Genomic DNA, 13,699 nt, shown 5'->3' with positions numbered 1-13,699 from the left:
ACATTTGTTGAGTGAATTATAGAAATTTGAAGACAACATAGTATTAACTCAAAATGTGTCCAATTCTAGTAATATGGAAAATCACTTATGCCTTTGTGTTGTTTGCTATTAAGAGTATTAGGTACCAAAAAACTCAAGGAAGAAGAGTTACATATTGAAAACTCCATAAATACACTCGAAATTGCCTTTTGATTGCAAAAACACTTCCAAAACATTCATCAAAATATGACTTTTACTAGCAAATCAACATAGAGATTTTTTCATAAATGGGCCATGTCTTCCAATACGTAGGCTATTCATTTTTTAGAAGCATAAAGATACCTTTAGAACTACCTACGTTAACTATATAGCACTTTAGAGGTCGCTAAGTGGTGTTTTAGGTTGATCTAATGCTAATTTTATGAAAATTGGTCAAAAATTGCACATGTGTTTTAGCTCAAGTTAGGTTTAGAAATGTTATTCAAACCTAACTTTAAAGGTGGAATTAGTAGGCCCAAAAAATTCCAAGTTCTTTTTAGTTCATGACTAGCTTTGTGGATATAGAGTACTTTAGAATCTCCCTGGAGTAAGTTGAGTTTAGAGGACACAAAAGTGTTATTTTTAAGGAGCGTTTACTGAAGGCAAGTAGGCAAAGGTCGTAGAGGAGATTGCCAACCCCTGTTCTCTCCTATGCTCTCTCTTTGTCCCTCCTCTCCTCTTGCCTTCACCAAGCATCCTCACATACTTTTCAGCTCCTCATCAACTCCTCTCCTTTGTAGAAGAAGTGCTAGCTATAGATCTCTCATGTTAATGGCTATGGTGTCGGTTGCTCCTCCTTTGTCTCACCTTCTCAGTTTTAGGTTATTTCATCTAATTCTTTGCTTTCCCGTTTAGAATATTGCTTCCTATCATATTGATAGCAAAAGCAAAAGTTACTTGTTTGTAATGAGATGCTTGGTAGCAGAGTCTCCCACAACCATCCATGTCATCTCTTCACCTTCTCCATCGCAAAGAAAGGTAGGTTTTTGCTACATTTCTAGTCTACTTGTTGTTTTGTACATATACTTCTCCGCATACACTTGCATTCCCCTTTAAATTGCATGCATGCTACAAATTCTCTCAGCTTCTCTGTCTCGTGACACCGTCGTCCGCGTCTCCCATACATTGCCTACCTCTCCCTATGTGGTTACCATCACCTGCGTGACACACGTTGCTTGCACCTAGGCTGGCCCAGCCGTCCACTACTCCAAGCTTCCTTTCTCCTTTGATCTCACTTCCTAAGGCAGGAGCATCTCCCCTGATTCGTTCTAATTCCCAAATCGTTCAAAACGACTAATAAATGCATGAATTTGTTTCGCGGTTCCGTGTACGTTCTCTCGAAAACAAACAAATTTTTTTGTGTGCAAGGCAGAGCATATATTCCAGACGGCTCTTCTGCATTGCTCATCATTTGGCGACCTGTCTGCGCTTTCGTGTATGGAACCCTCATCGGCACAGGGTCGCCATAGCTGGCGACCTGTGTCTGCGCTTCTCTTGGCTTTATCTATAACCCTAGTTTCCTCTGTTGGCGGTGTATTCGGAACGGCGCTTTTTCATCCAAGGGACATTTTACCGGCGCTTCCACACCAGATTGCTTGGCCGATTCTCAATACCTTCAGTAACTCGACAGTACTTCTGCCCCAATTTGTGGGCACTGTAAACCTTTCCTCGCAGTCTGTTTCCTGGGAGGGCTCCTGCTTTGATGATAATGAAGCTTACTTGGAGATTTCAGAAGATGGAGGGATTCTTCATATCGAGGTTAGCCACTACAGATTCATTCTTGAGTTTGAAGAGCTTTTTTTGTCTTGGCTCTTCATTCTTTGAAGTATTTCCTTTTGTTAGATCTAATTTTCAGCAATTTTCTATGCCGAAAATGAATTTTTGCAAAGTTTTTACACGGCTAAATGTGTATTTTGGACTTCTTTGTTGGGCTTGTTTTGGTTGTAATAATCCTTTTTTTCAATCTGGACAGACGAGTAAACCCCATACTTGGACGTGTATGGATTTGTACATTTTTGTAACCGCATACAGTGTGACCTGGGATTATTACTTTACAGCTCGAAAACACACACTTGACATCAATAAATGGGAAGATGGAGAGCTGGAATACGTATGTATACCTATACCTGTCTGCCGAACGACTTTGAATCTGTAATGAATATTTTGAGGATTCATGGTTTTTTCCTGGGTCAATGTACATGCATGCTTAATTGTTATTGTTTTGCTGTGAGTTTCGCAGATATAATACTAACATTGGATCTTATTTTGAGATATTTTATTCCCTCTGTAGCAAGCTTGGACACTCCAAGCAAGAAATCTATAGCGGCACACTTGAGAAAACTGCAACAACTGAACTTGAGAGAGAGAGAGAGAGAGAGAGAGAGAGAGAGAGAGAGAGAGAGAGAGAGAGAGAGAGAGAAGAGAGAGAGAGAGAGAGAGAGAGAGAGAGAGAGAGATGTAATATTAACGTCTTCAAAAGGCCAAAATGACCTATGATACCAAAAGGTTACATGTGGTGAATCTAATACCAGGTCGGGGTACAAAAAGTACAAAGAACTGAAGAGAAAATAGGGGTGGGGTGGGGTGAATACAAAGGGGATACAAAAAGGGGGGGGGGGGGGGGGGTGCTGAGACAATGGAGCTCTCTGAAGTCGAGGCATCATATACATATACATCAGTATCCAGAAGGCTATAATTCAATGTCCTCTGAGGTAGGCACTTCGGGACGGCTCCTATGTCGTGCCAGTATGGTAAGGTATGGATCCTCTGTCGCAATCTGCGTCGATGTTGAGAGGGCCCCCTCATCCGTGGGCGACGTGACCGCCCCAACTCTATCGCCCGATCAAGCAGTATGCCTCTGGTGTTGTTATGTTGCTTGTTGGGGCTGCTCGGACTCCTCTGTCTGTGACTGAAAGAAATCTGTAATCGTTCGTTGTTGCTGGATCTCTGTCATTGTGCCCTCTTCAAGAGGTCCTCTCTGTGTTTGTGAATCTCCAGTAAGTATAATCTGAGGCATCTCTGATCCTGGTATCTCATGACTCTAGAAAGTGGCCCAAAACCCTCTCTGAATAGACAGTGAAAGCGGCCTCGTATCTCATAGTATACTCGGCAGTGACATATGTGATGTAGCTCTGTCTCTGGCTCTATTTGGCACACTTGACAAAGCCTGGACTCAGCGGGTACTCCTCTAAATCTGCCTTTCTCGATCTCTAGCTGATGTGAGGATGTGCGTATCTGACCAATAGCACATCGTATCCCGTGGAATAGATGAGTGTCCATGTATACTGGTATGATCACAAAACCATTCTCCATGAGTTGGAGAAGATGCTCTCTATAGAGAGAGAGAGAGAGAGAGAGAGAGAGAGAGAGAGAGAGAGAGAGAGAGAGAGAGAGAGAGAGAGAGAGAGAGAGAGAGAGAGAGAGAGAGAACAGAGTCGACATAGAATGGCGGAGTTCCGTTGACCAATAGCACATCGTATCCTGTGGGATAGTCTATAGATGAGTGTCCATGTATCCGGGTCTGATCACAAAACCATCCTTTGTGAGTTGGAGAAGATGCTTTCTATAGAAAGAGAGAGAGAGAGAGAGAAGAGAGTTGACACAGAATGGCGGAGTTTTGTTCCCAAATGCATTGGCCGGCGTTCTTGCTATGCTTATGCAACTGGAATGCGTGTATTGAAAGGGTCCCTAGCCTCGAAAAGCATCATACATGAAAGGTTGTGGTTTCCAAAAGCTTTTAAACCAAAAACTGGTGCCCAAAAGCTCTTGCAGCCTCAGAAGCAAGAGGGTACTAGCCAACGGCTCAAGTATCACGCCAAACCAAGTACAAACCTTCAAAGAGCAAGGAAGGTGTTTCTATTGTAGTGAGAAAGGACACATGAAAACCGACTGCCCTATTCGGTAGCAACGACAAGAACAAGCATCTTCGAAGAAGGAACGATCGACGAAAGAATCCGCTCCACCGAGCTCGAATTTCTTTCTTGATGTGCAAGGGAAGATGGAAATAGAAAGAGGGAAGCGATACTAAGGATAGGGATTTGTGAACAACCAGCGGGTATTGATTTTCTATGATCTTGGATCAACGGACAACCTTATCTCATTGGAAATTGTGGAACGCTTGGGCTACTTCTGGATCGGCATTCAAGGGGTTGACCACCAATGCAACTCCCGTGCAAGGACAGCTCAATCTTCGGATTGGCGAGTACAAGGACCACAAATCATTTGTGATGGCACCCATCGAGGGATGTGATATCATTTTGGGTATGTCAGGCACTATCATATGCAACCGGTCCCAGATTATGTGGAAAAGACCCTCGCTTTTGAGCACGAGGGCAAGAACATTAAATGTTTTGTTGATGTCGGGGATTTTTTATTCCCTATTGTAATCAATATCTCCATTGAAAAGAAAATAAAGAAGTGCATCTCTACTTGATCTTCGCACGGGAAAAGAATAAAACTAACGAGGCTTCGCTCTCTAGTTTAGGAATTAAACGTTTTCAATTTATTGAAAAGTATAAGGATTGTTTCATGAACACTCATTCGGATAAGCTACCTCTGGAACGTTCGGAAGATCATCGCATTGATCTCGTACTGGGTAGCTCTCTTCTAAACCAACCCTCTTACATGGTAAGTCTTGCTCAACAAGTGGAAATTTTGAAGCAAGTCAACGAGCTTCTGGTAAAAGGTCTAGTACGACCACGTACTTCGCCTTATTGCTCTCCAGTTCTATTGGTGCAGAAGAAAGATGACACGGTTCGAATGTCCATAGACTATTGGTCTTTAAACAAGATCATTATCAATAATCTCTTTCCGATTCCTCGGATCGATGATATTCTTGATAAGTTGCAAGGTGCAAGTATCGTTAGTCGCATAGACTTTAAGAGCGGTATCACCAGATACGAATCGCCCCTGAGGATGTCCATAAGATTGTATTTCGCACCACCTTTGGACTTTATGATTTTTGGTTATGCCTTTTGGCTTGACCAATGCTCCTGCTCCATTCAATCCAATGATGGATTGAATTTTCAGCCCACACTGGGCTTTTAAAAGGGGAAGCACCTGGACAGAGTGTTTTAGGAACTGCAAAAGCATGATTCGCATGTAAATGCAAAGAAAAGTGAGTTCACTATCTCGGCCATATAGTCTCTCGCATCCAAGTGAGTATGGATCTTGCCAAAATCTAGGTGGTACAAGATTGGCCAACTCCCACAACGGTACATGATGTACGTAGCTTTTTCGAAATGTGTTCTGGGGGTTTATCCAAGGCTTTGCTCAAGTAGTAGGACCACTCCATGACCTAACGAGGAAGAAGATTCCTTTCAAATGGGGATTGAGACAACAAGGAGCATTTGACAGGCTCAAGTATTTATTAAGCCATGGTCCTATTTTGATAGTGCCAGACTTAAGGAAACCATTCGAGGTTCATTGCAATGCTTCAGGTGATTGCATCGGTGCAGTGCTTAATGAAGAAGCCCATGCAGTAGCTTATGAAAGTAGACGGCTTAAGGATGCAGAATTGCATGCCTCGATCTGTGAGAATGAACTTATGGCTGTGATTCACGCCTTGTCTACCTGGAAGCATTATCTTCTAGGAGCGGATTTTGTAATCAAAACCGAATACACTCTCATTCCCTCTCTTCATGAAAAAGTAAAAGGAACCATCATTCAAGCTAAAAGCAATCACTAACACAAGGAAAAGAAGTAAAGGACTGTTGAAGTGTAAAACCTATCCGTGACAATGCAATTGAAGGTTGCCAATGAGAGGTGTAATGGCCACGTCCCTGTCGGGTGTTGCTAGAACTGCCTATGCTTGTACTCCCATCGGATCGGGTATAATCTCAAGCCACGCCGCCAATTCAGGTGAAATGAAGTTGGCCTTGGCTCCTCCATCAGAGAAAATCAGGGCTTCTTGATCTTTCACTTTGCCCCAAGCTCGGCAAAGTTCTGTACTTTCATCAATCGTGCTTGTGTTAGTACACATGCAATCTGGAACCAGTCTTGCTTTCGTCTTGCCTTTTCGTCCACATTCCTCAGTTGCTTTCGAACTCTCTGGTCTTTCTTCATCTTGTTCTTTCTGTGCTTTTTTAGGGCACTTCGCGGAGATGTGTCCACGTTCCCTGCATCCAAAACACTTCCCCTCTTTGATGTAGTTGGCTCTCTCCCAAAGAGTGAGCCGGGGTCGTGCATCCTTATCTTTCTTTTCTTGGGGGCTCTTCTTCTTTCTACTTTCATTATTAGAAGTCTGTTCGGTTCTCTGAGCCATGATCTCATCTGTGGGGTAAGTCACTGCCTGAATGTATGGCAAAACCCCGTTTCGCATGACCCATCAGTTCTTGAATAGAATCTAACTATTGTTCTAAGCAGTGATCTCGGATCTCTGTAGGAAGTCCGCAACAAAACTCCTTAATCTGTTCTTTAAACGAGATCTTCTTAAATGAAGAGGCTGGTAGAAAAGAGCTCCAAAATCCCTCGCAGTATGCGTCCAAACAATCTCTCTTTGTCATCCGAAGATGATTCCAAGCAGTTCGTATATTTCGTTCGTACTTTCGAGTCAGCCAAGAAGAAATAAAGATCCTTTTAAATTTCAGCCATTTAACTCGCGCTTTCTTGTTCAATAGAAGGGTGGACCACCATGTTTGAGCATTTCGCTTAAAGAAAGAGGTAGCCCTCCGAATCTTGGAGTGCTCTGAGTAATAAAGCTTTATCAAATTGCTGTATGAAGGCCAAAGCCCTCGAAGCAGCTCGGACTTCAGAAAAAGTGTCAAACTTAATTGACTGTCCATCTTCTTTAAATTCTTGAACTTTCTTGCTTTTATCTTTGAGGAAGTTATACTGGTTGGCTTTATAGAAATGCTTCATCTTTGCGTAAAATCTGTGATAGTCGGAGTCCGAACTATCTGAAGACGAGTCCTTTGACAGTTCTCAGAAACTGGATGAAACTTAGGCAGGCTTCTTTGCCTTTTTCTTGCCCTTTTCGAAGCTTTGCTTTTTGCTTCCCTTTTTTACTTTCGTGTCTTCGCTCGAGTCAGAAGAGCTAGAAGAACTGTCAGGAAAAGAAGAAGAAGAAGAACTGGATACTCCTTCAAATCGCACATGCTTCTTTTGCTTTCTTGCCGAGGCAAAAGTAGATTGACGATCCAAATAATCAGGGAAGTCAGGTCCTTTCTTCTGCTTTTTGTTGTGCTTTTTAGCTTTATTGTTTGCGTCCAAAAGCTCAGTAATCCGTGTATCAACCAGCTCTTTCAATTCTTGCTCTGTAAACATCCTCGGAGTAGGAGGTTTCTTGAGTGCCGGTTTGAGGGGTGGCTTTGTGACCTTCTACCATTGGGAGTGCACCTCGTTGAAGGACGTCTATGAGTCAAAAATTTTGTAAATTTCGGATCCTTCGCAAGGTCGATCATCAATCTTATTGCGTTGTCAACCAATTGTCGACGTTCCATCTCTTCAATCTTCGCCTGAGTAGGCAGAGGTGGGCCGTACTCTTCGTGAGAATCTTCTTCGTGATCTCTTCCCGCATCTCTAGATGCAGAGGAAGTCGACTGTTCGTTGTTGGAATCCATAAGTGTCACGATAAAAGGATTGGATTTCTCGATAGAAGAGAAATCGGCTGCGCTTGATACCACTGTAACAAACTGGACAGTCCAAGTCAAGATTCTATCGCGACACAGCAGAGATTCTCTTCAAAACAGTTCACAATTCACAATCGATTCGACACGACCCGACGGAGTTCCATGCCTAGAGATATTGGCCTCAAAGACTGGCACCCCTTTCGGTATTTCTTTTTGTATTAATCTGTGCGCTGATTAAGTACAAGAGAGTGGGAGAAGAATCCCTAGCTCCTTTTGCATTCGCATTTGCATGTAGCGTGCATCGTGTTAGATTTACACCACTCTGTTGCTTCACTCAGGTCTAGGGCATACATGTACAGCTAGTATGTCTTTGGGCTGGACACCCACTGCATTGTCCGGCCTTCCACCTTGTACTCGGCGCCCTGTATATATTTTCATTTTTGTGGTCGGGTTTTTTTCTCTGCATTGCCCTACCTCCCCTTGGGCACCTATATATGGGGCCAGGCCCCGCCAGGGGGGTACCCACTTTCAGCCCCTGGCGTTTTTGGATTTCAGCAGCAAATTAAGACCGGCATTATTCACCTAAAGTGTAGCAGATTCAGCCCGTAAAGACCATCAGTTTTCAGCCCTAAGAAACCTCATTTTTCAGCCAAGAAAACGCAGCCAAAACAGTCATTTTCAGCCACCGAAACAGTCCCAAAATTCAGCGATTAGAAGATCTCAGAATTCAATCGTCGTCGTGACCGTCGTCGTCATCGGCATAGACCAAGTTGCATAGTCCATTGCATACGCATTGTACACCTTTGTGCAATCAAAGAATAGACCACTCTCGCCGACGAGAGTGGAGCCTTCGGAGGAGGGTTTTACAACCTCTCGGGTGTCGTATCTCTTCTCTCTCCTTCTCTCAGTCTCATTCACTTGCACGCACAATCCACTCACTTAGTTCGTGACCACAGCACTCTACAAGACGGAAAGCTCTCTCTTTCCCTAAAGAACTAAAAGGAACCTTGAGCAATAAAGATCACTGATTTTGAGAAAATACGACATTCATTCCGCTGCACCTAACACCCTCACTTCTCAGAGCATCTAGACACAGAGTCTGAGAGTGAGAACCCTCCCACTGCTAAATTTGTCAGCTTTTAGGAGGGCCAGCTTTTTGAGTTAATAATGGCCAAAAAGAAAGGAAGTTTATAAAAATAGTTTTAGAGAGATAGTTTTTGTTTCTAGAGAGAGAACTCTAGTTCTAGAGAGAAAATCGTAGGTCTAGAGAAAATGTGCAGTAGAGAGAAAATCAGAAATTTAGGTTTAGAGAGAGAAAATCAGCAGATTCTAGAGAGAGAAAATGAGTGCGCAGCATGGAGAATTTTGGCTGTGACAAAGAGATTGGCATGGACCATCGCTCTAGAGAGAGAGAGTGTGATTGGCCAAACAAATGCAGTGATTAGTTGCGTCTATGACCTTGACATAGAAACCCTAATCCTAAAACCGATAACATTTCGCCCTCTAAAATCAAAGCAATCGTCCTTGATTACAAGATATAGCAAAAAAAAGAAAATAATAAAAGAATCTGTCACGATCTGTCAACTCCTCAGAGTTTAGCCATTGGGCATCCATGGGTAGTTTAGCCATTGGGCATCATAGTTCTTGAATTTCATTTGAAATCTTTGTGTTGTTTTTCCTCAAGTGGTTCAATTTTTGTGAGCAAGAATCTATACAGGGATCAAAACTCTTCAGTCCATAGTCACATGGGGACGGGGATGGGGATGGGGATGTGGATGTGGACGTGGACGTGGTAAAATAGGGGACGGGGGACGACAGGATGCGTGTTAAAAAAGCGAATACTAGACAACACTAAGAGCACAAGATTGCAAGAAAAAGTGGGTTTTGCGATGCCTACACATTGCCCTTACCCGATCATGTGACATGGCTAATATTTGGAAGAGATAAGCACCTCCCCTTGTGGGCCCTCCAATGTGTCGAAAAAAAGAAGAAAAAAATGTGGGTTTTGCAGTCATAATACCAAAATATGTCAGGCGGTAAGAACGCGATGGGCGTGCGTTGTGCACGTTGACACGGTGAAATTGTGATCAATCATCATACTCAAAGGGCAAAAAGTAATGATGTAAAAGTGAAGAGTGGATGAGTAGAGTCTAGTGGGCAAGGTTGGCATTTATGGAACCTTGTCCCTTGTAAAATTTCAAATTTGCCGCCCCTTGTGCCCATCCTGCCCGCTTGTGACACCGAGGACCTGTGTCCCGGGACGTGTCCCCTTTGCACCCCATGTGAGGGACGCCTTTGCCGTCTTGTCCCCTTGACCTCTCCCGCGTGCCTCGTTCTGTCCCCACCATAAAGCTCCCCGTTCCCGGGTCCCCTGTGACTCTACTTCAGTCTCTTCAACTTTTGGTTGAGCGCCGTCCGAAGGTTCGGTAGGTAGATCTCCTTTGAATGGTTTAAGAAGGCTGATGTGGAAGGCATTGTGAATCAGTGCGAGGGAAATCCTAATTGAAAGGAAACATCATTAATGCGATTAATGACTTTGAAGGGGCCATAATAGCGCTGACTGAGCTTGGGATATTGTTGTTCTTTGCCTTTCTTCTTGCGTAGCAGTTCCTTCACAAAGCAAAGTAAAACTTAGTCACCAACTTTGATGTCAATCCGTTAGCGCACGTTTGCTTGTCTTGAGATTTTTGTAAAGCTTCTTTAACCTCTATATAGGTATATGTTTTAGTCGAATAGTGGAAATGCAGACTTCACATTGTGAAGTTTTCGTACGAGTTTCAGACGGGAATGAAGTGAGCCTACTTGCTGGAAGGGTCAATGATAGTCCAAATCCCATTACAACGGTCAACCACATGATGTGGTTGGCAAGTAACAGATAATATCCATAGCAATGCTTTTCCATGGCCGAGTAGGAATGAGAAGAGGATGTAACAAGCTGGAGGCCTTCTCACAGCTGTACTTCACCTTTTGATTGGTGACGGATTTAGAAACATACTTCCTGCCATCCTTGCAAAGAGTAGGCCAATTATAACCGGCATGTACAACGTAGAGGGCGGTACTATTTCAATTACCTGTTAACTTTACACAGAGCACTGAGAAGGGAAGAGAACACAGTTGCGTGCAGCGACTAGAATGTCACTGCGCACACGAGACCGACACCCTGTAGGCCCCAAAGACTGGCGCCCCTTTCGGTATTTCTTTATTCAAATTAAGGTAGACGATCCGACCACTTCGCACAAGCTTTCACAAAGCTGTCCAAACCTGGAGAGGGCTGAAAACCTGGGCTGAAAACGCAGGTTTTCGACCTGATTTTGGCAGCATAACGGCGCAAAAACCCCTGTAGGTCAAAAGCACCTGTCTAGGACGGATTCCCTCACTATCTGGAAGCTTTCTGGTGAGCTGTCACAGAAATTCAGCGGGCTGTAGTTTCCTGTTTTTCACTGCCGGGTGCCCAAAAGCCTGTACACGCATCCCAAGGCTCTCACGAGGCTCCCCCTGTGTTCCCTTGCAGTTTAGGTGCGAAACCCTAAACCTGCAGAAAAACACAGCAGGCTGTAATTCGCTGTTTCGGATCGTTTTTAGCGGAGCGAACACGCCTACGCGTGTCCCAAGGGCTCCCGCACGCAATGGGATAGTTCCCCTGTGAATTGGACGAGATACATGTAAAGCGTGCACACGTCCTCCTCTATTGTCAAATTAATAATAGTGGGTGTGGGCGTGGACGTTATTTCTTTGCCTTTCCCTTTCTTGGCAACCTGGATCCATTTCTTGGCTTCATCCGCCTTCTGTTGAGAGAGAGAGAGAGAGAGAGAGAGAGAGAGAGAGAGAGAGAGATGATATTTGTGAATGACACAATGCAGGTGAAAAAACATGGTATATCTGTTTTCTTAATGCCTTCCGGAATGCTTGGGACAGTGCAGGCACTGTGGGATGTGTTGCCTTTGTTTTCAAACACAGGCTGGGGAGAAAGCTCCAACATTGTGTTTTTAGAGAAGCACATGGGCGCTAAATTAGTGAAGAGGACAGGACCATCAATTTCGAATTTTTCTGCCAATGATATTCATTCGGGTGATTTCCTGGCTCTGTCAAAAATTAGGGGGCGCTGGGGAGGCTTTGAAACTTTGGAGAAGTGGGTGACAGGTGCATATGCAGGGCACACGGCTGTGTGCTTAAGGGATGACGAAAACAAGCTATGGGTGGCAGAATCAGGTCACGAGAATGAACAGGTAATTATTAGCTAATTCAAAGTTTGATCTTCATGGTGAATTGTGACGTTCTTCATGGTGAATCGTGATGTTGCCTTGCTAATGGTTCGGGTTTTGTGAAGGGGGAGGAAATCATCGCTATTCTTTCATGGGAGGAGTGGTGGCAGCAACAGCTAGCTGATGAGGCACATTCACATGTGGCTCTTCTGCCACTACATCCAGATGTACGTGCGAAGTTTAACAGTAGTGCAGCTTGGGAACATGCAAGGATGATGGATGGAAAACCGTATGGATATCATAATATGATTTTCAGCTGGATTGACACAGAAACTGACAATTTTCCACCTCCAGTTGATGCACATCTGGTATGGCTCCAAATTCTTACCAGTGCTTCTTCTACGATCTTGCTGGCCGTTTGGAACTCAGCTCATGTGCTTGGCCTTGATGTTAATGCAGGTGATGTCTGTTATGACTGTTTGGACGCGAATGCAGCCAGACTATGCGGCAAACATGTGGAATGAAGCATTGAACAAAAGGTTGGGCACGGAGGTACGAGTCTATTGGATTCCACTGTTCTTGTGTGCATTCTAGTCTCCATTGCTGATCAATTATTTTCACTGCAGGGCTTGGACCTTCCAAGCATATTGATAGAAAGTGACAAAAGAAACATTCCTTTTGAAAAATTGTTGGCAATGCCAGAAAGCGATGATTGGGTTTACAGTGATGGAAAATCCACTTCTTGTGTTGCTTTTATCCTTGCCATGTATAAAGCTGCTGGTTTATTTGGTCCACTTGCAGATTCTGTACAAATTACAGAATTTACAGTAAGGACTCTCTCTCTCTCTCTCTCTCTCTCTCTCTCTCTCTCTCTCTCTCTCTCTCTCTCTCTCTGTGTGTGAGCAAAAAGTGGGGGCTTGTGACCCTCTGCGTTACATAAAAATTGACTTTAGGTCCATATATAAGAAATATGGGAAAACGCCTGAAAGATATACACTGAATGAGATCATGGGGGAAAATCCCATACAGACCACAGGATACATCAAGGGATTGCTCTAATCAGGAAGTGGTAATGAAGCTCTCTCTCTCTCTCTCTCAGCTCCCAAGGTAATTTTCTTCATTGAAGTAATGGTTACTATTACGTTCTGACAACAATTTAACCTACCAGTGAAGGAAGGAGATTTTCATGACCCATGCCCAAGTGTAAATTTTTATTTTGGGAGTGTGGGCGCTCTCATGCATGCCACTTTTGGGTTTGCAGATAAAGGATGCATACATGCTGAATTTTTTTGAAAACGATACATCACGGTTACCAGTGTGGTGCAATGTCCAAAACACAAACCCGCTTCCTTATTGTCAGCTCCTTGGAGAATACTTAATGGAATTGCCCGAATACAATACAGTTGCTCCATATGCCCATATGAATGAGAAGTGTCCAAGTATGCCACCTGATTATGAGAGACCTGCACGATGTTAAGCGAACGAAGTGGAATGCTATTACTTGTACAGAATGCAACTTTCATCGTGATTGTTGACAGCTCGAAGCAATTAGGTAGTGAAAAATGTACATACAGTATACATGTCAGGGTCCTTGTACAAAATGTATAGAGGCTATTGTCTCGCTTGCGTCTAATGACATCATTAAGGTGCACGATGTTTCTTATTTTGTGTTTATTATTTTCATTTCCCGTTCTGATGGTTAAATTATAGCCGAAGTGGTTGCGGCAAAGTGTTTATTGAGGAGCAAGGTTTGTGAAGTTCACACCCCAGCAGTAGAAGCAAAGCGATACAAAATATTATCTGGAAGAGTAGCACATTGATGTGAGCTTTTTGTGCCAACTTTATCTCTTAATCTTTCCTCTCATTAGCTTTGTGTTTGGGCACCTAGGAGCAGTGCTAAAAAATACCCAG

At 43.6% G+C, this 13,699-nt stretch overlaps 1 protein-coding gene across 1 annotated transcript; it reads left to right on the top strand.

Annotated features, from left to right (window-relative positions):
* Window positions 1-1,365: 1,365 nt before the first annotated feature.
* LOC147447339 (uncharacterized) lies at window positions 1,366-13,451 on the top strand. The gene is made up of 7 exons (XM_086523172.1): window positions 1,366-1,776; window positions 1,991-2,128; window positions 11,447-11,812; window positions 11,914-12,156; window positions 12,248-12,340; window positions 12,415-12,615; window positions 13,050-13,451. Exons 1-7 carry the CDS (start codon window positions 1,456-1,458, stop codon window positions 13,263-13,265), a joined length of 1,578 nt encoding a protein of 525 aa, XP_086379298.1. The 5' UTR covers window positions 1,366-1,455; the 3' UTR covers window positions 13,266-13,451.
* The last annotated feature ends 248 nt before the right edge of the window (window positions 13,452-13,699 follow it).

This window comes from Adiantum capillus-veneris, chromosome 11, assembly GCF_014529385.1.
Source record: "Adiantum capillus-veneris isolate H3 chromosome 11, ASM1452938v2, whole genome shotgun sequence".
Classification (NCBI taxonomy): domain Eukaryota; kingdom Viridiplantae; phylum Streptophyta; class Polypodiopsida; order Polypodiales; family Pteridaceae; genus Adiantum; species Adiantum capillus-veneris.
The sequence above is the reverse complement of the archived record's forward strand: the minus strand, read 5'-3'. Positions and strand labels throughout refer to the sequence as shown.

Bases quoted from the DNA above. Each gene is read 5' to 3' on its own strand.
- LOC147447339 (XM_086523172.1), top strand. From the start codon at position 1,456: ATGGAACCCTCATCGGCACAGGGTCGCCATAGCTGGCGACCTGTGTCT. The intron at 1,777-1,990 runs GTTAGCCACTAC...CAATCTGGACAG, and splicing joins GAGGGATTCTTCATATCGAG to ACGAGTAAACCCCATACTTG. The intron at 12,157-12,247 runs GTATGGCTCCAA...ATGTTAATGCAG, and splicing joins CTCCAGTTGATGCACATCTG to GTGATGTCTGTTATGACTGT.